The 24,160-nt window shown below is 33.6% G+C and overlaps 3 protein-coding genes across 8 annotated transcripts in view; 2 read left to right on the top strand and 1 right to left on the bottom strand.

Moving 5' to 3' along the window:
• LOC140440725 (probable peptidoglycan muropeptide transporter SLC46) overlaps positions 1-24,160 on the top strand; it is a 46,629-nt gene that overhangs the window by 1,851 nt on the left and 20,618 nt on the right. For 2 of the 6 annotated variants that reach the window (XM_072531096.1, XM_072531100.1), the window contains exon 2: positions 22,546-22,623. The exons of 1 other annotated variant lie outside the window; for it this stretch is intronic. In XM_072531096.1, coding sequence (XP_072387197.1) covers positions 22,554-22,623 — 70 coding nt within the window. In that variant the 5' untranslated portion in view covers positions 22,546-22,553. Of the gene's footprint in view, positions 1-21,328; positions 21,375-21,422; positions 21,529-22,545; positions 22,624-24,160 lie in introns of those variants that run through there. 3 more of the 6 variants (XM_072531099.1, XM_072531097.1, XM_072531098.1) reach the window with 3 other exon arrangements.
• LOC140442394 (uncharacterized) lies at positions 3,331-8,382 on the bottom strand. The gene has a single exon (XM_072533467.1). The coding sequence runs from the start codon at positions 8,380-8,382 to the stop codon at positions 3,331-3,333; it is 5,052 nt and encodes a 1,683-aa protein (XP_072389568.1).
• LOC140442393 (uncharacterized) lies at positions 9,462-10,094 on the top strand. Its single transcript, XM_072533466.1, has one exon. It carries the CDS (start codon positions 9,462-9,464, stop codon positions 10,092-10,094), a length of 633 nt encoding a protein of 210 aa, XP_072389567.1.

Genomic DNA, 24,160 nt, shown 5'->3' with positions numbered 1-24,160 from the left:
CTTTATTTTACATAACGTGTCAGTCAATAATACCTAACTACTTTATATATATATATATATATATATATATATACTTGACTTAAAATACTGCCTTGGGGAGTCCAAGGTTCGTAGTTCTAGGTGTAGTCGTTACTTGATTTATTTTTAAATGCATTTTCCTGTTTGTGTACAGCTAGTAGTTAATTATAAAGTTCTCTAATTATTGTTTAAGAAATCCAATTGAAATTAATTTGTTCGTTAAAACATCTAGGTTAACATTTTCAAATACCCCTGTAATATCCTCGAAACCTGCCGTAGTCATGAGGCTACTATTAAATCCAGCTAAAGTATCTGTTTTTACTGCAGTATTTTTATAATTATTGCTTTATAGTAAATTTGTAACTAACATTGCAATTGTTTGGCTTTGAAATCTATCATTAAAACAATAATAGGATTAGTCATATTTTCACATTATTTATTAAAATTTATTCGTTATAATTACCTTCTTTTATGTTTACTTTTTTTTATTTTGTAATAAAATTATTTACTTCATTTATAGTTTTATTTCATTATTATTGTTTACTTATTTAGTGTAAACACATGTAAAATGTAAACCATAAAGGAAAAAAGCTAATGAATAAAAAATAAATGTTTGACGTGTTTTTTAAATAATACCTACCTTCCTGTATAACATGATTACGATTAAAAAGATATTAATGGATTACGTCAAATTCAACAAAATATTTCTTGCTAATGACTCCATACTAGGTATTTGTATAATTTTTTGTATTATATCCAAATGTTTCTTAGTATTTAAATTTTAACATTTAAAAACCCATTAAATTCATTACCTTGTTCCTAATGATACCTACCTACCGACTCGAGATGTTATAGTAAATTAAAATAAAATAATTTTTGAGGAAGACTATACCTTATTACCAAACGAGCGTTTACGTCTTTCCTGTTTTACTCTCCGAATGCGCGCTCTCTCGGATCTCTGCACCGAGGGCTAAGATTCTGAAACCTTTTCCTAATTTTGCCAAATAATACCTATCTAATTTTGTAACAATAGGAGATAATATTAATGTTGTTACAGACAAATTTACCTCACTGTTAACAGAGGTAGCCACAAATATTATAGGCAAAATAGCAAAATCAAAACGTAAACATTCAGTACCGTGGTGGAGCAAACAAGGTGAAGAGGCACTTAAACAAAGTAAGCATGCCTTCAATGTATTAAAAAAACATCATACACCGGAAAACATAACAGCTTTTAAAAAATATAGAGCCCACGCAAGGTACGTAATTAAGAAAAGTAAACGTGAATCATGGCAAAATTATGTTTCCACAATAACCGAAAATACTCTTGCATCAGAGATCTGGAATAAAATCGGTAGTATTGAAGGCATTTCATACAGCAACAAAATTAACTCCCTTGACATTGAGGAAAACTTAATTACAAACAACAGTCAACTAGCCAACCCTTTAGCGAACTCATTTCAGACATATTCAAGTGATTCCGTACATGACCCATTATTTATCGAAAACAAAAAGAAAATAGAAAAAGAGGTCAAAATTACAGATTTCATCAGTCCGCTAAATGTTGCAATAAGTATGCAAGAACTAAACGAAGCACTGCAAGGACTTAAAAACTCTAGCCCTGGACCAGATGAAATTCCAAATTGTTTTTTAGTTAATCTTCCTTTAGCTGCTAAGCATCTACTCTTAGATATATTCAATTTTTTATTTTCGACTAAAGAATTTCCTAAATCCTGGAGTACCGCTACAACAATTCCTCTTTTGAAACCTAACAAAAACAAATCAAACCCGGAATCTTATAGACCAATATCCTTAACATCTTCCTTATGTAAATTACTAGAAAAATTTTTAAATAGGCGGTTACAATTCTTTTTAGAATCAAAAAATCTAATAGTTAATCAGCAAAGCGGCTTTAGAAAAAATAGAAGCACAACTGACAAATTTGTGTCGCTAGAATCGGCAATTAATGAGGCATTTGCAACTAATCGACAAGTTATAGCTACCTTCTTTGATATAATTAAAGCTTATGATACTATATGGAAATGTGACGTTATTGTTAAATTACAGCATTGGGGCATAGATGGAAATTTTCTAGCATTCGCCAAAAATCAAATCAGGAACTTTCAGAATACACAAGAAAATGGCATACCCCAAGGATCTACACTAAGCGGAACACTCTTTTTAATTACAATTAACGATATCGAAAACAGTATCCGAAACCCTGTTAAAGCAATCCTATATGCAGATGACCTCGTAATCTATATTTCTCATAAGAATCTTAATATGGCATCAAACATTACTCAACTTTTTATTAATTTCCTACAAGAATGTTCTAAAACAACAGGACTGAAATTTTCTAAGGTTAAAACCAAAGTAATGTGCTTTTCTCGAAAACATCAAATTGTTGCAAATCTTCCAAAATTAACACTGTATAATCAAGTTTTAGAAAACGTTGAGGAAATTAGATTTCTAAGTATGATTTTTGATTCAAAACTTACTTGGAACAAACACATCGAATTATTTAAAAAATTATGTTTACAGAACATGGATATTCTTAAAGTACTAGCAAATCATAACTGGGGCACAGACACAACACAGCTACTTTTACAAATCATTTTACATTTACAAATCCTTAATCCGCAGTAAAATAGATTATGGATCAATTGTATATAATTCCGCTAAGGACTCAACAATAAAAAAATTAGATATTGTACAAAATACCGCACTAAGACTAGCTCTAGGAGCCTACAGTCCTACAGAACCAGTCCAGTTGAAAATCTTTATGTCGAAGCAAATGAATCTCTACTTTCTATTAGAAGATGACGTCTCAGTTTACAATATGCAAGTAAGCTATCAACTAATCCAAACAACCCGGCTACCCCTATGCTTTCTCCACACATTACCATTTTAATTACAATCAAAATCCTAATCTTCGGCCATCATTTAGCAAAAGAATTAGCAACCTCACATTTTCGGGTATTATGCATACCAATATTGATTATATTATTGTTTATTGTATTGTAACTAGGCAAAATTAAAACTATGGTGGACTGTAAAACACTGGCTTTAATGCTGTTTAAAACAAAAACATTGCCTTTTGTAAAATGAAAACTTATACGAATTTATTGTCTTTTTACCGAAACTGCCTCACTGTTTTTCTGCTTGATGTCTAGTAGTCTCTCTTCCCCCTTGTCGTCTCTTCGGTGCGCGCACTCCTGGGTGAAGACACGCACACTGTTGCCGGTTGTAATAAAAAGTCCAATATAATTGTTTGCGGCGCAAACATGCCCCCGGCCTTGAAAGCAAAGGGCCTTAGCTTTCAATTGGTAATGGACAAATTTTCGTAAAGCTCCGCTTAACGATTCCATCTTGGGTCTTGATTGATGCTACTCTTGCGACGTTATCAGAGCCTTTGAAAATATGAACGATGCGACCTAGACGCCATTGAGTAGGTAGAGTATTGTCCGACTTGAGTAAAACAAGAGAACCCTCAGATAGGCTGCCATGGTTGGTTTTCCACTTGGTTCTGTATTGAAGTTCGGCTATGTATTCGAGACTCCAACGTCGCCAAAAATGCTGACACAATAACTGGATGTGCTGATATCTGGTAAGACGGTTTACCCTTTCTTCAGTAATGTTGCGGTCTGGACATGCAACCAATGGTCGACCAATTAAAAAATGAGCAGGAGATAATGGAGTATAGTCGGATGGATCGGATGATAGCGGACAGAGCGGACGGGAATTTAATATAGCCTCAATTTGATTTAACATAGTATTGAATTCCTCAAATGTAAAATGAGTGTTTTGAAGAACTCTCTTTAAATGGTGCTTACAACTCTTAACACCCGCTTCCCAGATTCCGCCCATATGTGGTGAATACGGTGGGTTGAAATGCCATGAAATAGCTTCTTGAGTATATGCTTTCTGCAAGGTTAGTTCGTTATTAGAAAGAAAAGTACCTAACTCTTTAAATGCCCCAACAAAATTAGTTCCGTTGTCGGAAAATATCTTTATAGGCTTGCCCCTCCGTGCAACAAATCTACGAAGAGCAAGTAAAAATTCGTTTGCTGAAAGACTTGAAACAAGTTCCATATGCACCGCCTTTGTAGTGAAGCAGATAAACAAGCTGATGTAACCTTTAATTATAGAACCACCACGCCCCTTGTGCGTTTTGATATTGAAAGGTCCAGCATAATCTACTCCGGTATAGCTAAAAGGACTAGACAAATTGAGGCGCTCCTTAGGTAAGTTACCCATCATAGGTTGCATGGTCTTTGGATTAAATCGAAAACAAGTGAGGCACGATTTAACTGTTGACCTAGCGAGTCTTCTGCCCCCGATGGGCCAGAATTGTTCTCGGATAGTGGCTAACAAACCCTGAGGACCAAGATGCATTAATCTATAGTGCTCAAATTGAAAAAGAAGCTGACAAAACTTGTGCTTTGAGTCTAAAACGATAGGATGAATTTTATTAAATTCATAGGAAGAATTGATCAGACGACCGCCTACCCGCAGAAGTCCTTTATCGTCCAAAAATGGGTTTAGGCTAGCTAGTTTGCCCTTAATTATTGATTTGTTATTGGTTAAGAGTTCAATTTCATTTGAGAAAGATTCCTTTTGTGACATTCGAATTAATGAATGAAAAGCTTGATCTAATTCGTCAATGGAAATAGGAAATTTATTAAGAGATCTTTTCTCCTTATCTGAGCGCAGAGAATTTGATTTGAAACGAAAACACACAGCAACCACTCTTTTTAAATGACTAAGACGAGAAAAGCGCTCAAATGGAAATAACTTTGAGGCAGTAGCCAAATGAGTGAAATTCTGTTGCTTTAATTCTGGTAGGTCTAAAATATAGTCGAACTTTGAGGTGGGCCAAGAGGATTCATTCAACTGAAGCCATGGAGGACCTGACCACCATATCTCGTGATTCAAAATATGGCTGGGAAATAGACCTCTGGACAAGATGTCACATGGATTGTCACGTGATGATACGTGTCGCCATTTGCAATTGGAAGTGAGAGATTGAATTTCGGATACTCGATTACTGACGAATGTGTTCAGTAAATTTGGACTGGTGCGAATCCAGGATAGTACTATAGTAGAATCCGACCATAAAATGGTTTCGTTTATTGTTATTCTCAAAGATTGCTTCACTTTATTGAATAAACGTGCTAACAAAAGTGCTCCGCAAAGCTCTAACCTAGGGATACTAATTGTTTTTATTGGAGCTACCTTTGACTTGGAGCAAAGTAAATGAATGTGGACCTGATTGTCATGATCTAGACTACGCAAATAAATGCACGCCCCATATGCAATACTAGAGCTATCGGCAAATCCATGAATTTCAATGTATTTGTAATTCTTGCATATGGCATGCCTAGGAAGATTGACTTGACTAAGCTGGGCTATTTCAGATTGGAATTTAATCCAACGTTCTGCTAAATCGTTTGGAATGGGTGCATCCCAAGAAATCTTCTCGAGCCAAAGTTTTTGCATTATAGTTTTGGCTAACACTGTGCATGGACCTAAAAGTCCTAATGGATCAAAAATCTTAGATATTGAAGAAAGAACAGATCGCTTCGTAGGAATTTTATTGATGGGTAGTGTTTCCACCTCAAAATGTAGTAAATCCGCATTACATGACCATGTTAGTCCAAGCGTTTTTGCCTTTTCTTCTGGATCAAACTTCAAAATACATGCATCGTTTGAATGCTGCAAGCCATCTAATACTTTATTGTCATTAGAATACCATTTTCGTAGATTAAAACAACCTGCCTTTAAAATGTTTGAGACGGTTTGACAAATATGTTGGGTTTCTTCAATAGTGTCTGCTCCAGTAAGCATATCGTCAACGTAGAAATCGCGCAGAATAATTTCCGCTATCTCGGGAAAAGTTTTTTCATTGTCTGTGGCGAGTTGGATGAGACATCTTATTGCTAAGTAAGACGCACATGCTTGTCCGTATGTAACGGTGTTTAGAACAAATGTTTTTATTGGTTCGAAAGGATCGTTCCTCCATAATATTCTTTGTAAGTTTTTGCACTCATCGTCAACAGTAATCATGCGATACATTTTCTCGATGTCCGCTGTTACGACATATCGGTGCTGACGAAATCTAATTAGTATTGAAAATATATCATCCTGTAAGGTAGGCCCGACGCATTGAATATGGTTCAAAGACAACCCTGATGTGGTCGGTGCTGAACAGTCAAATACTACTCGTAGTTTGGTAGTCAAACTTTGTTCACGAAGCACTCCATGATGTGGCATATAGTATACAGGATGAGGATAATCGTTTTCTTCTATCGCAGTCATGTGATTAAGCTCTTGGTATTCTTGCATGAACTGAACGTACAATTCACGGAATGATGGATTTCTTTTTAGTTTTCTTTCAAGGCTGTAGAATCTCTGTTCTGCTTGAACCTTGGATTCACCTAGTGATTCTGGTGACTGCTTTAATGGAAGACGCACAATGAATCGACCGTTCTCGTTACGACGTGTATTTTCCTTGAAGTGCTCTTCACAAAATTGCTCTTCAGTGGAGAGAATCTTCGTAGATTGGCATTCCTCCAATTCCCAAAATTTTGCTAATTGCATTTGCAAATCCAAATTAATGCTAGTGCTGAGGTGGCATCTGATATTGTTTAAACTAGAGAGGCCGACCTGACCCGATGCAACCCATCCTAGATGAGTCTCTTGGAAAACGTACTGGTTGATTTTGATTTGGTTGGGACATAATAGTTGCCAAAATAGATCTGCCCCAATTAAAATGTCAATAGGTCTAGATTCGAGAAACTTAGAATCTGCTAGGATAATATTGCTTGGGATATTCAAGGTTTCATTATCGACAAATGTTGCAGGTAGATTGCTAGTTATTTCCTTTAGAATAAAAAATGTAACATCAGCCTTAAAATAGTGATATTGTGATTCTATACATATATTGCACTTTCTGGAAGAACAAGAAGTCTGATTGCTGATGCCAGTGATAGAAAGATTGGTAGCTTGACCCTGAAAACCTAAGAGATTGAAGAAGCGCTCGGTTATGAATGATTTCTGAGAACCTGAATCTAGAAGCGCACGCGCAATGTGATATTTACCCCTCGAATCTGCTATTTTTACACAGGCAGTTGATAAAATTGTTTGCTGCACAGAGGGCAATGCAGTTATGGTAGTTAGAGAAGTGTTATTGTTTGCTATAGTTTCATTGTTTTCATGTTTATTACTAGATATTTCCTCATGAATAAGAGTATTGTGCCATTGCTTACATTTTCGGCAAGGTCCTAGTTTGCATTTAGAACGAATATGGCCTGTTCTTAAGCAGTTTAGACATAATTTGGCTTTATTGACAAAATTGCGCCTCTCAAAAATAGAAAGCCTAAGAAATTGCTCACAGGAATAAATTGAATGATCGCCCTTGCAGAAAACACAACCTTTGCTAGTACCGTTAAACTCGCTTGTAGAAGTAAAACTTCGAGCATACCCTTTAGACCGTTGCTTGGCATCGAATTTACCCGATTTCTCTTGTATTGAAGGCTGCTTTTCAATCTTACCCTCTATTTTTTCTAAATAGTCTGCACGATCCCTTAGAAATCGCTTTAAATCGCTCCACGTTTCGTCTTGCATCTCTTTAGTATGTTTTTCCCAATCACGTAAAATATTGTTGTCAAATTTAGATGTAATCATATGAATCAAGAGTAGATCCCAATTGTCAGTACTTTTATTTAAATTCTCTAATGCCTGCAAATGATTAGAAACTTCATCAACCAATGCTCGTATTTTGTGTGAAGTTTCTTTGCTTATTGTTTCTATATTAAAAAGTGCTTTTACGTGCTTGTGAATTAACATTTTAGCCCTATCGTATCTTTCGCATAGTGAGTTCCAAGCACTGTTGTAATAAGAAGCCCCGAATTTAATTTCTTTAATGACTTGTGCCGCGGAACCTTCTAATGAACCTTTAAGATAATAATATTTTTTCATATCGTCCAATTTTTTATTGCTGTGTATCATGGCTATGTAAGTATCGCGGAATTCGATCCAGTCCTCGTAGTTACCGCTAAATGTTTTTAGATGCATTGGAGGCAAAGAACTCAAATTTATATTGTCATTATCAGGAATATTGCTTGAATTTGAATTATCGTATTTGCTTATCAAGTGTTTGGCTAGTGCCACAGAATCGAAATAATTATTTTCGAAAGTGAACCTTTCGTTATCCTGAGTTTGTTGTAATTCTAGTTCTCCCTCAGCACTGATATCGATATCGCTTTGAATACTATCGAATTCCCCACATAATGGTTCTATCTTTTCTAGTCTTAATTTTAATTTTAAAATGTCCTGTTCTGAAATATTTGCCTCATTTGCCATATTGTTAACTATGCTAGTAAAGCTTGATAGTTTAGAATTTAGCGATGTGCGGCGCGAAATGAGTTTTTTCAGTTCTGCTTTCATGTTTAATCGAGTGCAAACACCACCAAAGATCGTTTAAATATAGTGTAATGTTAGCTAGATATGTTTGAAAAGAAAGAAAATAAAAAATATTTTAAGTTGAAAATTGATTCACCCTGTATATTGAATTTGCAGTAATTTTAACCTACTTAAAATAAATATCGTATTTGAGGTGACTGTAATATAGTTCAAACTTAAATTTATAGCTTTATTTTCAAAACAAATAAATTAAATTAATGAGGCTATAATAAAAAATGTTATTGTTTGGAATAGATAAAAAGGATCGCTCACCAATTTGCCGGTAAAAAGTGTTTGTCTTTCTTTTCTTGGCGTCGACACAACCGTAGAAACTTGAGTTTCAGCCTTTCTATAGTTCGTCAAGAAATGCTCCATCCGTGCTCGTTTGGACCAATAATGTTTATTGTATTGTAACTAGGCAAAATTAAAACTATGGTGGACTGTAAAACACTGGCTTTAATGCTGTTTAAAACAAAAACATTGCCTTTTGTAAAATGAAAACTTATACGAATTTATTGTCTTTTACCGAAACTGCCTCACTGTTTGCTGCTTGATGTCTAGTCTCGTCTCTCTTCCCCCTGGTCGTCTCTTCGGTGCGCGCACTGCTGGGTGAAGACACGCACACTGTTGCCGGTTGTAATAAAAAGTCTAATATAATTGTTTGCGGCGCAAACAATTATGCTCTCCCTTGGACTATACAAATTCCATATTGTAACACAGATCTGTCAACTTATACTAAGGACAATACCCCTTCATCTCTTTTTCTCCAATACTTCTACAATATTAAAAATAAATATTCATCATGTCAAGTAGTTTATACCGATGCATCAAAAACACCCGAATTGGAAACAGTAGGATCCGCCATTGTCACAGAGGATTCTGTGCTCAAGTTTTCACTACCTAAGGACTACTCAATTTATTCTGCTGAACTTTTTGCGATATCCAAGGCAGTACAACAAACTCTTAATCGACCTGAAGACATGACAGTAATATTCACAGATTCCTTAAGTGCAATCCAGGGAATTCAGAAAATATATCCGAATCATCCGATTTTAGAACAGATTAAAAAAGACCTTGTGACTCTACAAAATAATCATAAACAACTACATGTTATGTGGATACCATCTCATGTGGGGATACCAGGAAATGAGATAGCTGATCAAATGGCCAAAAAAGCTGGTAAAATGGAGAGATCCGATGATAGAACTTACCCAATTCCTCACTCAGATATGAAAAAATGCATCAATGAGTACACAAAAAACTTATGGTTACGAAGATGGCAACCAAATAATAGATTGCGACAAGCAAACCCAGATCTATCAGCGAAAACACCAAATTTAGTGAAGCTAAGGGACCAGGTTGTACTATATCGTATCCGAATAGGACATACCAGACTGACGCACGAACACCTACTAAGGAAGGAACCTCCTAGAATATGCTACGCCTGTGACACCAATATAACTGTAGGCCACATTGGTATAGACTATCCATTATATCAAATGGAAAGACTAGCTACTGGACTACCAAGTGATATAAAGTGCGCTTTAGACAGTGCGGATTGTGACAAAATCATTAGGTTTTTACAGAAAACGAAATTGTATAATCAAATATAAGTGATACTTCAAGAAAAATTCTAAATTATAATCAACTTTGTAAAAACTTTATAGTTTATATTTTATATGAATCATTATAATATATATTATAGTCTATATTGTACCACCGCTAATAACCTTCTATGGTTGATGCGGGTTATTCCCAATAAAAAAAATAAGTGACAATACTCGATGAACATAGTACTGATAAAAATGAGACGACCATTAGTCGTCTAATAAGTCGTCTAAGATAATAATCCTTAGAGTCCTGATTAATACGAATTTGTTTTAGATTTAGATGACGAGGCGGACCTGAATTCAATAGTGTCATCGAATAATACACGAATCGAAATAGTGCAATGAAAATGACATCGGTCAATTTGTTGGTTGAGGTTCGTTTTTATTAACCAAGCTGATAAAAGAATTACTCGAAAACTATGGGATTGCACATAAAACGTACGACTTCGTCAAATACTCCCAGAATCTTAAAAGAAAATTCAATAATTCCTGGTTGGAAATATACTCTCCATGGTTAGCAAACTCACGACAACAAAAAGAAAAATTCTGTAAATTCTGAGATACTATGTAGGTACACTCGACTTTGCGTTACGAAGCAGATGCGTGGACTTTCACAGGCGTCACACCACATCATGAGATGTGGTGCTATCGACTCATGCTAAGAGTCCCATTGATATACAGGGTGTCCCAGACTAAATTACCCACGCTATATCTCTTAAACGAATAGAGATTTTCGAATGGGACAAAAAATGATCTATTCTACTTGTAATACACTTTAATATGGCGTAGAAAAAATCATCCCCTAAATATTCATCCCTTAGTTACAACCCCTAACTTAAATTTTTTTAATAGTACCCTGTATATTTTTTTATAGTTTTGGATGTGGTCTTCTATCGTCTATTCAACAGATTTATTAAAAATAAAATCGGTTTGTAAATAATCAAGAAATCAATTTTTTTTAAATTTTGTTAATTAAGTGTCCCAGACTAATTTATCCAGGCTATATTTATTAACAAAATAGAGATTTTTTAAAGGGACAAAAACTGGTCTATTCCATTTGTAATACACTTTAATATGGCGAAGAAAACATCATCCCCTAAATACTCATTTCTTAGTTACAACCCCTAACTTAAATTTTTTAATGGCACCCTGTACATTTTTTATAGTTTTGGATGTGGTCTTCTATCGTCTATTCAATCGATTTTTGTAAAAATAAAATGGGTTTGTAAAGTATCAAGAAAATATCAGTTAATTTTTTATTTTTGTTAAATTAATCAAGATAGCCTTAAAAAAAGAATAGAAAAGAAATATTATGCTTTATTATCATTGAAAATTTTACTATTTTTACTACGTAGTATAACTTCTTACGTGCGTACGAAGTACACAGTCTTTTTATTTAAACATTATTTTTAATTTTTCAAAATTTGGTCTTTGTAGGAGCATACGTTATCTTCCAGTGTGCAAAAATTAACAAAATACAATATTTGAAAAACTTTTGCGGTTATTTTACGTCTTGGATATTATTGATATTACCCTTAATTCAGGTTGCCATGATTTGATCTGTCAAATCAACAATTATTATTTTTGACGTTTGGTATTAGACCAGTAATAATTATATTTGTTGTAATTGTGTATCTATAACATTTCAATATGCCTTATTTATTTTCGCCTGACGAGTACGTTGATATCATTTTGATTTATGGAGAATGCCTAAAAAATAGGAGAATTTCCCGACAATTATATCAAGAAAGGTTTCCAAATCGAAACATTCCAAGCGAAAAAACCTTTAAGAATTTGGAACGCTCACTTAGACAGGGACAATTTCCTAATAATAAAAGAGGTACAATTGAACGCACAGTAAGATGTAACCAAAACCTTATTAATGTACTAGCATATGTTAATTTTAATCCCAAGGTGTGTGTTAGAACCCTCGCCAGTGAATGTGGCATTCCAAAATGTTCTGTGCATAGAATTCTCAAATATTTTAAGTACCATCCTTTTAAAGTGCACCTAGTTCAAGGATTACAGCCTGGTGATGACCAAAGACGTCCTGAGTTTATTGCAAAAATGATGTTAAAAATCAGTGATGATCCACTTTTTTTATCAAAAATATTGTGAAGTGATGAGGCTAGATTTCACAATAATGGTGTTGTCAACCATCACAATTCCAATTATTGGTCTCCCGTGAACCCACATTGGATGATAGAAACAAGATTTCAGAATATTTGGGGTATAAATATGTGGTGCGGTTTATTTAATGGCCGTGTTATAGGTCCTTACTTTTTTAACGGCACTCTAACAAGTGTTCGATATTTAGACTTTTTAGAAAACATTCTACCCGAATTGCTAGAAGATATTCCTCTTCATGAACGTCAAGAAATGTGGTGGCAACAAGACGGAGCTCTTCCACATAATGCGAGAATCGTTAGCGACCACCTACAAAACCGTTTCGATAACCACTGGATAGCAAACAACTCTCCAGAAATTATGTGGGCCGCACGTTCATGTGATTTGTCACCTCTTGACTCTTTCTTTTGGGGAGCGATAAAAGATATTGTTTGTCAATCAAAACCGCAAAATTTAGAGGAATTAAAAAAAAAAAAGATAAGACAAGCATGTCGCCAAATTACTCCAGAAATGATTCGAGCCACATGTACCAGAAATCTTCTGGAACGATTCGAAATGTGTGTTGCAGCAGGTGGGTTACAATTCGAACATTTAATGTAAATAATATTAGTTAGTTAAATTTTGAAAAATTAAAAATAACGTTTAAATAAAAAGACTGTGTACATCGTACGCACGTAAGAAGTTATACTACGTAGTTAAAATAGTAAAATTTTCAATGATAATAAAGCATAATATTTCTTTTCTATTCTATTTTTTAAGGCTATCTTGATTATTTTAACAAAAATAAAAAATAAACTGATATTTTCTCGATACTTAACAAACCCATTTTATTTTTACAAAAATCGATTGAATAGACGATAGAAGACCACATCCAAAACTATAAAAAATGTACAGGGTGCCATTAAAAAATTTAAGTTAGGGGTTGTAACTAAGAGATGAATATTTAGGGGATGATGTTTTCTTCGCCATATTAAAGTGTATTACAAATCTATTACATTTGTATTACAAATGTAATAGACCAGTTTTTGTACTTTTAAAAAAATCTCTATTTTGTTAATAAATATAGCCTGGATAAATTAATCTGGGACACTTCATTAACAAAAATAAAAAATAAATTGATTTCTTGATTATTTACAAACCGATTTTATTTTTAATAAATCTGTTGAATAGACGATAGAAGACCACATCCAAAACTATAAAAAAATATACAGGGTGCCATTAAAAAAATTAAAGTTAGGGGTTGTAACTAAGGGATTAATATATAGGGGATGATTTTTTCTACGCCATATTTAAGTGTATTACAAGTAGAATAGACCACTTTTTGTCTCATTCGAAAATCTCTATTCGCTTAAGAGATATAGCGTGGGTAAATTAGTCTGGGACACCCTGTATATCATATATCTAATGAAACCATCTTACAACGCACTGGTGAAGAACTAGAATACCTCCCAACTATCAAACGTAAAAAAATAGAACGCTTTGGTCATATCGAAGGTCGACAGGATGCAGAAGAACATCGTGGCTGCGAAACCTACGAATATAGGCGGGAGTGACGTCAACATGTGGTCCAATATGATAGCCAATATCCATAGAGGATAGGCACTTTAAGAAGAAGAACCTTTTCCCGTAACTAGATAGATTAAATGAAGTGTCTTTTAGCCTATTCTACTACGACTTTTCCAGATCTATTTGGCTCCTTCAATCCAAATTACATTCTCCAGCCTGACCCTTTTTAAAAGGTCTAATAGCTTGAGACTGAACCTTTTATGAAGCTCATTTTCTTTGCCTAATATAAAGAACCACACATTTGCGAGGCTATCGCACTGACAAAAATGTACTCTGCTGTTATTTGTATCTGTATCTGTATATTATAAAAATGTTATTTTTTTGTTGAGCTTGAGTATTAAATATGTCACTCTAAAGAAAATTCCTTTTATGGACAATACATTGTCTCTATATTTTCTATGGACAAATAATTTAATTCCAGATGCTAATATATCTTTCTTTCCTATATTACAGAATATGTGGCCTGAATTGAGAGCCTTTATGCTTTCATTTTCTTCTTATCTTAGATATTACTATTTTATCACTTTCCTTGTTTGACATTTCGTATTCTATTTATACAAATCTGTCTTCCAATAGCAGAATTCTAAAATTGTATGAGAATATTGTGATTTGCAAGGAGACAGGATTCTTTATTGTCTTGATTATATTTCTATTTACAGTTTAACAGATTTTTTCCTCCTTTAGAATAATTAAGGCTGACGACCTTTGAGTCGTCACAAAATCCGTACGATACATGCCGGTTGGTTCAAAATGTCGTAGTACTTTTATAAAATTTAATCCCTCCCACTTTATGAATGGTATTGCTGTGCTGAAACTTCCTCCACATATATCTAAAAATACTTCATCCGCGTTCAATACATTCAAAACGTGTATTTTAATCAAGAATCAACTTTCTGGATGTTTTCAAGCATGGGATAGGCTTCGCTTTATAAAGGAATGTGTGGAGATTGCACCGGTTAAATCAAGTATCTGGGAGTCTGGTTGTCGGAAGGACTAAGGTTCGGAGTACACATCCAAAAGACGGTAGAGAAGGCGAACCGAAATCTGGAGGCATTGATATGGCTAATGCCAAACATTGGAGGCCCAGGTAGCACCAAAAGAAAGGTGTTAAATGGAGTTTTCCAGTCGGTGGTAACCTACGCTGCTCCCGTGTGGTGTAGAGTAATAACACTGCGAAATACGCTAAGTTGATGGATACTTCGCAAAGGCGAATGCTCCTTAGGGTATCTATCGCATATAGGACAGTTTCAAATAAGGCTCTATATGTCATTGGAGCGGTGATACCAAGCCAAGGTGGACGAAGGAAGGAGCTTATTCCCGATCTGAATCTGAGGCCGTGGTGGGAATGTAAGTTCAGGAAACTAGACTACTTCCTGACGCAGTTTCTAACCGGACATGGTAGTTTTGGCACCATCACAAATAGAATAGGCAAATCTGCCTCTGCAGACTGTACTGTTTGTGGGATACCGGACGCTCCCGACGTCCGGTAATTTTAACTTCCAGAGATGGGCAAATGGGAGGGGAGATTTCGAGAGGCGAATGGGTTTCGGGCTGAATGAAAGAAACGTTGTAAACATAATGTTGAGAGGAGAGAAAGAATGGAGAGAAGTACACTATCTGATTTCTGGGGTGATGAAGAAAAACTAGCAGGAGGAGAGATGAGGAAATTGAGCCAGGTATCTGAAATTTTTGATTAATATTATTTATTAGTTTGTGGCCTAACGTCTGAAACATTTTCTGATTTACGGTAATAGGTATGGTTATTTACAAATTTTTAGTTTTTTATTTTAGTTGTTCATTGAGTGGCAATACCACCTCTCTGGAACGGTGGTTAAGGTTCTTTGTAAAAGGAAAGACAGTTAAGATTTGATTTCACGTATAGTGCGTTTGTGTATCCGCTTATACGTATTTCACCCTAAAAGGGATCTTCGGAGCGGCTATTCACAAATGCTCTGAACGTGAAAATAATTTTTTCTGTCATAATAAAAGCAACTATAAAATGGCTTCGATCTGGACGCAATAGCGACATCTGATAAATAAATCCGTAAACTGATTTTCGAAACCAAAAACCAAACCATTACCTTTTTTCTTTGTGGTGTTTGGCTTCAGTTCATATTCATCACACGTTGTGGTAATCCTATTAATTAGAGGTTAAAGTTCTTCATAACTATTTGCAATTAACACCGTGTCATCCGCGTACCTCCAATTATCAATATTGATGCCATTAATTTTGATACCATATGGAACACTATCCAATGCTTTATTTAAAACGAACTCCGAATAAATGTTGAATATTAGAGGAGACAAAATGCAGCCCTGTCTTACTCTCCTTCGTATTTAAAGCTCTTTAGAATTATTCTGGCCAATCCTGATGTCAGTGGCGGCTTTTGTGGGTAGGCAGGATAGGCCGGGCATACCCAATAATTTTAAAAGCTTTAAAATTGAAAAACGTATATTCAAAAATTATGTTAATGCATGTAAATAACTTTTAAATGTACTAAATTACTCAATACATTAGCGTCCGTTAAAACAACTAAACTCTAATTTCACTATTTGGGAGAGTGAGTCATCGTTTGAAGGAGTAGAAGTGGGGAAAGACGTATGAAAATCCAGTGGCGTACCCTCACTTTTATTTCAACGTTAATTATATTATATTGTTTAAATATTATTGTTCAAAATAGGCCACAATATATTTATCTGCAGATTTTTACTGAAGTTTCCATCTCTATATCCAAAGACCGTTTTCAAAGATATAAATTATAGTTATATTTATTTTATTTGTTTATTATTATATATTTATATATTCTTATATTATTTTCTTTTTTTTTTTTTCTTAACTTTAAAAACGGTCTCAGATCGAAACGTCAGTAAAATAAACATGTAAATAGATGTATTGTGGCTTATTTCCAACATTCTCCCTAAAAATACGGAATGCCACAAGCAAAAAGCCACAGAAAAATAAATATTGCTATCATTTGTATATTTGAAAACGATCTCTTTATATAGAGTTTGAAACGTTAGTAAATTAAACATTTCAATTAAATATATTGTTACTTATTCCCAACATTATTTCTAAATATACAGAACGGCAAGCAAAAAGCCATAGAAAAATAAATATTACTATCACTTTTATATTTGAAAACGATGTCTTTATATAGAGATCGAAAAATCAGTAAATTAAACCTATAAATAAATATTTTGTGGCTTATTCCATAAGTCTCCTAAAAATACAGAATGCCACAAACAAAAAGCTATAAAAAATAAGTAATTTTGCAGAAAGCTTACTGATGCTACCAGGCTGTCGCGGAAGTTACGCTAAAACGTCTTTTGACTTGACCCGTCCTTAAAGAGTTACACAATGAAATTTTTTTAAAACAAATTTTAAGACAGTTTCCACACCACCCGAGAGGTATGTCTTGTGGCGCGTCCCTTTTTTTTTAAATGGGTGTTCGCCAAGAGCCATATTGTCTCATTAAATAAAATAAACAAAACACTTAAACAGTATAAAACAAAACAAAATAAAATCCTATAAAACAAAATAAAATTCTATAAAAACAAAATAAAAATAATTTTGGATGTAACAAAACATTGTACTATTCTATTTAAACACAAACACTATACACACACACTATGTTCTTCGAGTTTTTTTTTGTTTTTGGTTTTTTTATGCTGATGTTCCTACTAAACTATTAGAAAATATTATTCGCTGTCTAAATCTGAAGATGCAGTGCTGCTATCGCTGTCATTATCTTCACCTGGTGTAACTATAATTGGCTCTAGTAAAACTTTGACATAAGCGTCAAGTTCCCACATACGATATTCTTCTTTAATTATGTGGCCTATACATTTAGCCCATTTCTCTGGAGTTACATGGAGGATTGCTTGAATCAAAAGTTCCTTAACTTCGTTTAATTTGAGCGTTTTGTTATTGCGTGCTACTTTTCCTTTCACTTGCGCCCAGATAAGTTCAATGGGATTAAGTTCGCAATGATAAGGTGGTAGACGTAGAACTTTGACACCATAATCTTTTGCAGTTTCATCCACAACATATTTAAGATATTCACTTTTCCTTAACCATGCAATATCAAGTAGTTGAATTTTGAGCATTGATTCTTCGTATGCAATCCCCTTTTCTGTAAGCCATTCTTGAATTCTCCCTTTCAGCCATGCCGTCGTCGGTAATTGTTCTAGTCTGCGGCTATGATATGGCGCATTGTCCATAACAACCACAGACCCAGATTCCAATTTTGGTAAGATTCTCTTAAACCAGCTCTCAAATACTTTGGAAGTCATTTCTTTATGATATTCACCTGTTTTTTTCGACTCAAATTAAAGCAAACCATCATCAAGGAACCCTGTATCACTTCCTATATGGGTGATGATTAAACGCCGTCCTTTTCCTGATGGAGCTTTTAATCCTGTAGACCAGCCTTCTATAAATGCTTCGCGTTTCATTTCGCGCATGGTTCTAATTAAGACCCTACGAGATATCTTGGGTAAAGAGTCATCGTTTTCGAGCTCTTGAGAAATTTTTTTCAGTGTTGGAATTTCACTCCGAAAATAAAATGAATGAATTTTTCGACGTATAATATTCCTTGTCTCGTCATCGAAAACAATGCTTTTCCTACCTCTAGTTTTACCTTTTTCTTGCTTTTTATTTTCCGATGTATTTTTAAGTACAAATGTCAACCGCTTGGCTAACATTTAATGCCATTTTTCTGCCGAGAATTCCTTCATAAACAATTCGTATCATTACCTTCTCTTCGGACGTTAACATTTTCCGTCTCTTTTGCGGCTTTTCATTTTTGGAATCAACATCAGAATTTTGCTGTCTTCTCTTGGAACAACTCGGCTTTTCGTCCATTGTATTTCAATAATTTGTGTATATACTATATATACAATAATTTCAACAATTCTGTATAAGAATATAACTAAAAATTTACTATAAAACGACAAACTATAACACTCTTATTATCAATAGCACGTTTTATCAATACTACAATACAGTATTGTTAAAACAGTATTGATAACAATAAGTTTACAAACTTATCACATAAAATATACTCACAAAATGCACTACTCATAGAAACGCCAATGTAGATAGACCATTTCTTTGGCGAAAAAAGAATAAAAACTAGTTTTACGGCATGTCTGGGTCCGAATTGTAAAACGGAATTTCGTCGCTAATTCCAACATTGCCAAACGATTGAAAAATAATGTTTTAAAATATCGATTTTTATTTTATAAATTTAAATATGTAACGAAACGGAACATATAAATAAAATTTATTTCCTTACAATTTTGTGCTTAATTTTTACTATTGAAAAAATCATGTTTTTTTGTATTTTTATGACGGTAATAATCGCTGCTTGGAATAATACAGGTTTTGTATGACCATAATTACTACTTGTGAACAAGAATTGGCTACACTGTACGACAACTTCTGGTCAAGTCTACTATAGAGAAGCACAAATAAATATACTACTTTATATATTCTGTAATTTCTTATGAGGAAAAGCAAATTGCAATCAAGAAAACTGGCAGTTTTCGAGGGCCGCTGTGTACATTTAAATTTGAGGATATTCGGCGTTAAACTATGAAATCACTCATCTAAATTGAGGGTTTCTATTATATGTTATTATATTACCACAGAAAGCATCGAATCGTATTCAGGCATTTTAAATATCATGAATAGGCCCGATCGAAACTGGCCCACCCAGCTCACATAAGATCCCTGTACAGAAAGCGTTTGAAGTTGCAGCTTGGCGGACAACGATTTATATTGTCGTGTTTATGCTTTCTGTTTAGGCACCAGACGATCGGGCCTACGCCGATCATTGTTGTCACTTGTAACGTAATTATCGAATTGTAATATAAATTTTCTTTTAAATTATGATAAAAAAATATGTAACATAATCTATAATTGTAACATATTTTTAAACAAACAACACAATTGCAAACAAGTACACGGTGGCCCAAATAAATTTTAAAAAAATCGTAAAATTCGAAAAAAAAAAGATTCCCACTCTAACACAAAAAAAATGTATTACACACACTGGCGGCTACAGAATTTTTTTTTTTTTGGAGAGGTCATGGATCTTGAGGGTGATTACTTTTCTCTGATGCAAGGTCACTTTTAGTCTTACCACTAATAGAATAAGTGGGTTTCCAAATATTTTTAGGGGTGGGGGTCATGATCCCGTGACCCATCCCTCTGGATCCGCCACTGATTACACATAGCTATATGTAATTTGCTGGCTTGGCCTACCCAAAATTTTACCACACCAGCCGCCACTGCCTGATGTTTGCACGTTGAGGCCAGTAAAGATTTTAAATGATACGCAGGTCTTTATCATTAATACGTATCTGCTAAAGAACGGCTCATTAATACGTATCTGCTAAAACCTCAACGGAGCTGTTTCGAGCCGCAGCGAGCAAGGTCATGATTGCCAATATGATTTCCAACATCCGAAACGGATAGGAACCAGAAGAAGAAGAAAGAACGGCTATCATTTCAGTGTGTATTACTGAATCAATCGTCTTTTTAAAATCAATAAAACACCCATAAACTGAATGGCCGACATTTCTACATAAATAGTGCTTCTCAAGTTCCAATGTTATTGTGATACACAAACTCCGAGTCACTAACTGCAGTTAAGATTTAGACGAAGAACTGATAGAAAAATATTATCTAGAGGAGAATACGTTGTTACTAACATTTATGGAAAGGCTTGTGTTCAAAAATATCTTGCACTCGTTGATAAAGTTTATGATAAAGAATGTGACGTCAAATTTCTAAAGAAACATTTACCATCGAAGAGATTTAGTTTCAGTTCCGAGGAACCAGCAGTAAATGTAAAAGATACTGTAGCTATTTTGCCCATTTTTATAAATGATAATAGACAAAGATTTGCAGGAATGGTTTATTTTAATATACATTTATCCGAATGTAACTTATGTTAATACGGATATTTTGGCCCTTTATTTGGTATTTTTTCTTGAAAGATGGTTTTTCTTTGTTATGGACATAATTTGTAAAAATTAAGATTATTTTGTGAGAATACCTGATTGATATTCTCACTGAGACTGTCCATAGTCTCCTAATAACAAGGAGACTGTGGACAACTGTAACATTATTTTTTATATTGAATTTCAGGTAAAGTAAAAGTGATATGGCGCCTAAAATCGATAGATATAAGGTCTTAGAGTAGAACATAGAACACTAGCCAAATTAGAGCTTCTGCTTCTAGACAGGTCTGGTAACCGCTCATAGTCTCCCAGATCTCCCCTACTTGAGCTAAAAATAATCTTTATATGTTATGTACGATATTTTGATACTTATAACAAACACTTGTTTCTTATTTTCGTTTTATTTATGTTTATTATATTCTATATTATGTATCTACGCCTTCACAGCTAAATACATTTTAATACTTACTCATTTTAACAATTAGTATTAGCACTGAAAAAAAATTATACAATGATAAGATTAATAATTTATACAGTTCATTATAAACAATATTATCGATGTTTATCTTCATAGTGTCTGGTGAACACGTAAAAGTGATGTTAGTGTTATTGATATAGTTGGTAAATTTGCCTTTGAATTTTATTACATTCATATTTCACTCCCGTGTATATAAACTAAAAAACATACTTTTCTTAACATTTCTGTTGTGAATGTGTTCAAGATTGTGTTTAAAACTGATGTAAATATTAACATGCTGGAAACAAAGAACAACTTGTAAGAGTAATTTAAAAAAAAAGTAGCTTTTGATAGTATATTATTTTATATATATATATATATATATATATATATATATATATATATATATATATATATATTCCCAGTTTCATTTGCAATTTGTAATTTTATATATTAAAACGAATAAATAAATTAAATAAATAAAGGAATGATTTTTTTAATAATCACATGTAGGATGTTAATGGACACTACAATATGATAGACATTAATCAATAAGCAATTTTTCTGCTACTGTTGGATAATTCTCTATATTTTAAATTCTCCTTAGGTTTATCTTTTTTTCCACATAGAATGCACCTTCTTTGTTTTGGCCTTTTCTGCTCTTGCCCTTCCTCTTCATCAAGTAATAATGCCAACACGGTGAGATCTTCTATCCAAGCCAACATATTTTCAACTATCTTTTACACAGAAATATGTAATAACATTTTTCTCTCTATTCGGCCCGGAACGCACACTGATTAAACGCGGTTGTATGTAAATATAACAATAAAAATACCCGGACTCGGCACTGACACTAAACGGACACGTTACGGATATATATAAATCGACCTTTCAAGTGCCATTAAAAACTATATCCAACAGTTTGGAGCTGCAAACATTTGTAGTTTACTATGGCATTGTCCTTCATAATGCTTTGCTGTTTTCAAAAATTCACTAATTAATGTTCAAAATCATTAATTTTTGTCTCTACAGCTTGTACTATGACATCTACACCACAACTGACTGAGAGAATTTTGATCTTGTGGGAATGAAATGTTGGGGAACGAGAAAAAAACTGGATTAAAAGATGAGTCAGAAATCTGTGACTTTCCTGAAACCATAAATAAAAATATAGGGGGAACCATAAATAAAACCATAAATAAAAATAAGTTCTTATTTTTATTCTTACCATAGTTTTTCGTTATTATCGTTCACCACACCGCGTAAAAATAATTAGGATTTAGAAGAATGAAAATATTATAAATCTAATTCAGCTTTATTATAACTTTGTTGTAGGTTTTGAAATGGCATGTAGCAACAGGGTAACTGTAGAGGTCCCCCTATTTCTTAATTACGTATACTTTTTGCTAACATGTAAGTATATTTTTAATTAAAATTCACATATAAGCGCTTAAATTACTTCAAATATCTTGAGTGAAAGCAGCATTTTTCTTATCGTTTATAATTTTATTCTTATTTTTTTTCTTATTTCTTTATAATTCTTTAGGACCAAGAGGCTTGCACATAAATCTATCAATCTTTGAGCACTAGCATTTTTAGTAGATATCTTTCTGTCTATCTCATGTTGGCTTTTTCCGTTCGTGCAATAAAATCTCCTAAAATGAACTTTCTATACTGTTATGTATGCTTGTTAGAACTTGTGTCAATTTTTCATAAAATTCGTTTTTTGTTGTTACATCTGCATCATAATTAGGGGGGTGTAGTATTATAGACAATAACAACTTCTCTGTCGTTTTTCTTAAGTTCTAACGTTATTATTCTTTCAGTTAGTCTATTTTAACTCTTTTCAACGTTATTATTCCAACCAAATCTTATTCCAACTCTTAATGTTCTTTTTGCATCGTTTTTTTTTATAACAATGGACACTTCTTTCATTGCTCTCTAATTTTTATTTACTTCACTGTGAAAGTGTATATAGTCGCCATTTATTTTCCTCTCTTTCTTCTTTCTTCTTTGTTTCAGTAAGTACTGTGACAACAATTTTCATTTTTAATAGCTTTTTAAATACTTCCTTCTTTTTGTACCAATACATAGTATATTCCAGGTAACCATATTGATTGCCCGTTTTCTTTATCATTTTCGTTATCTTTGATAATTTGTTATTCCGAAGCTCTTGATTGTAGTTTTCAACAATTGGGCTTGGACACTAGGGTGGAGCTCAAATTTATTTTTTCGAATTTCATTTTGCGAGGAGCGGAATTAATTTTTCTACTATTTTTGAATCAAAACTTAGACAACATTTGTTCGTATTTTCAGTCTGAAGCGTGTCCCATCAAGATTGAAATTTTATAATTTTCTAAAAAAAATTCGTCATCTACGCAGGGTACAGGATAGCTGTAGCCTGCTTTGCTAAGATACTAATCAAAAACCTTTGAGATAATTTTTGTTTTTTTTTTCATTCTTACAACTGCCCCAGCGTCTTTGAAATTTTGATGATTTTGTCAGTTTCAACTTTTCAAGAAAAAAAAATCGATAGAGTCAACCGTTTAATATTCATTCATTTTAGCTATTGGGACTAATATTAAGAAAAAAGAAAAAATAGTCAATATTAAATGAAAAATTATGCTTATAAATTTCAGAATACCATAAAAAATCACTGTGAACGATAGTATGTCAAATTTAAGCATCAAAAGACATGATTTGAGCTTATTTTCTTAATTAATCCGCCTCTTCTCTCTGGCCCACAGACGGCAGTAGTTGCTTCTGTAACTAATTTGAAAAACCTTTCAATGAACTGTGTGTGACACGGATTTTTTCTAATATTTCCCAGGATTTCATTTTCCGTAAGCTGTGGCTCTATGATGACCTGAGATATTATTTCAGTACTGATATTCTTCGTAAGTGGAGGTTGTGTCTCGGGTTTTCATATTTAAAGTAGGTATTTGGAAAA

This window comes from Diabrotica undecimpunctata, chromosome 5 (assembly GCF_040954645.1).
Source record: "Diabrotica undecimpunctata isolate CICGRU chromosome 5, icDiaUnde3, whole genome shotgun sequence".
NCBI lineage: Eukaryota > Metazoa > Arthropoda > Insecta > Coleoptera > Chrysomelidae > Diabrotica > Diabrotica undecimpunctata.
The sequence above is the reverse complement of the archived record's forward strand: the minus strand, read 5'-3'. Positions and strand labels throughout refer to the sequence as shown.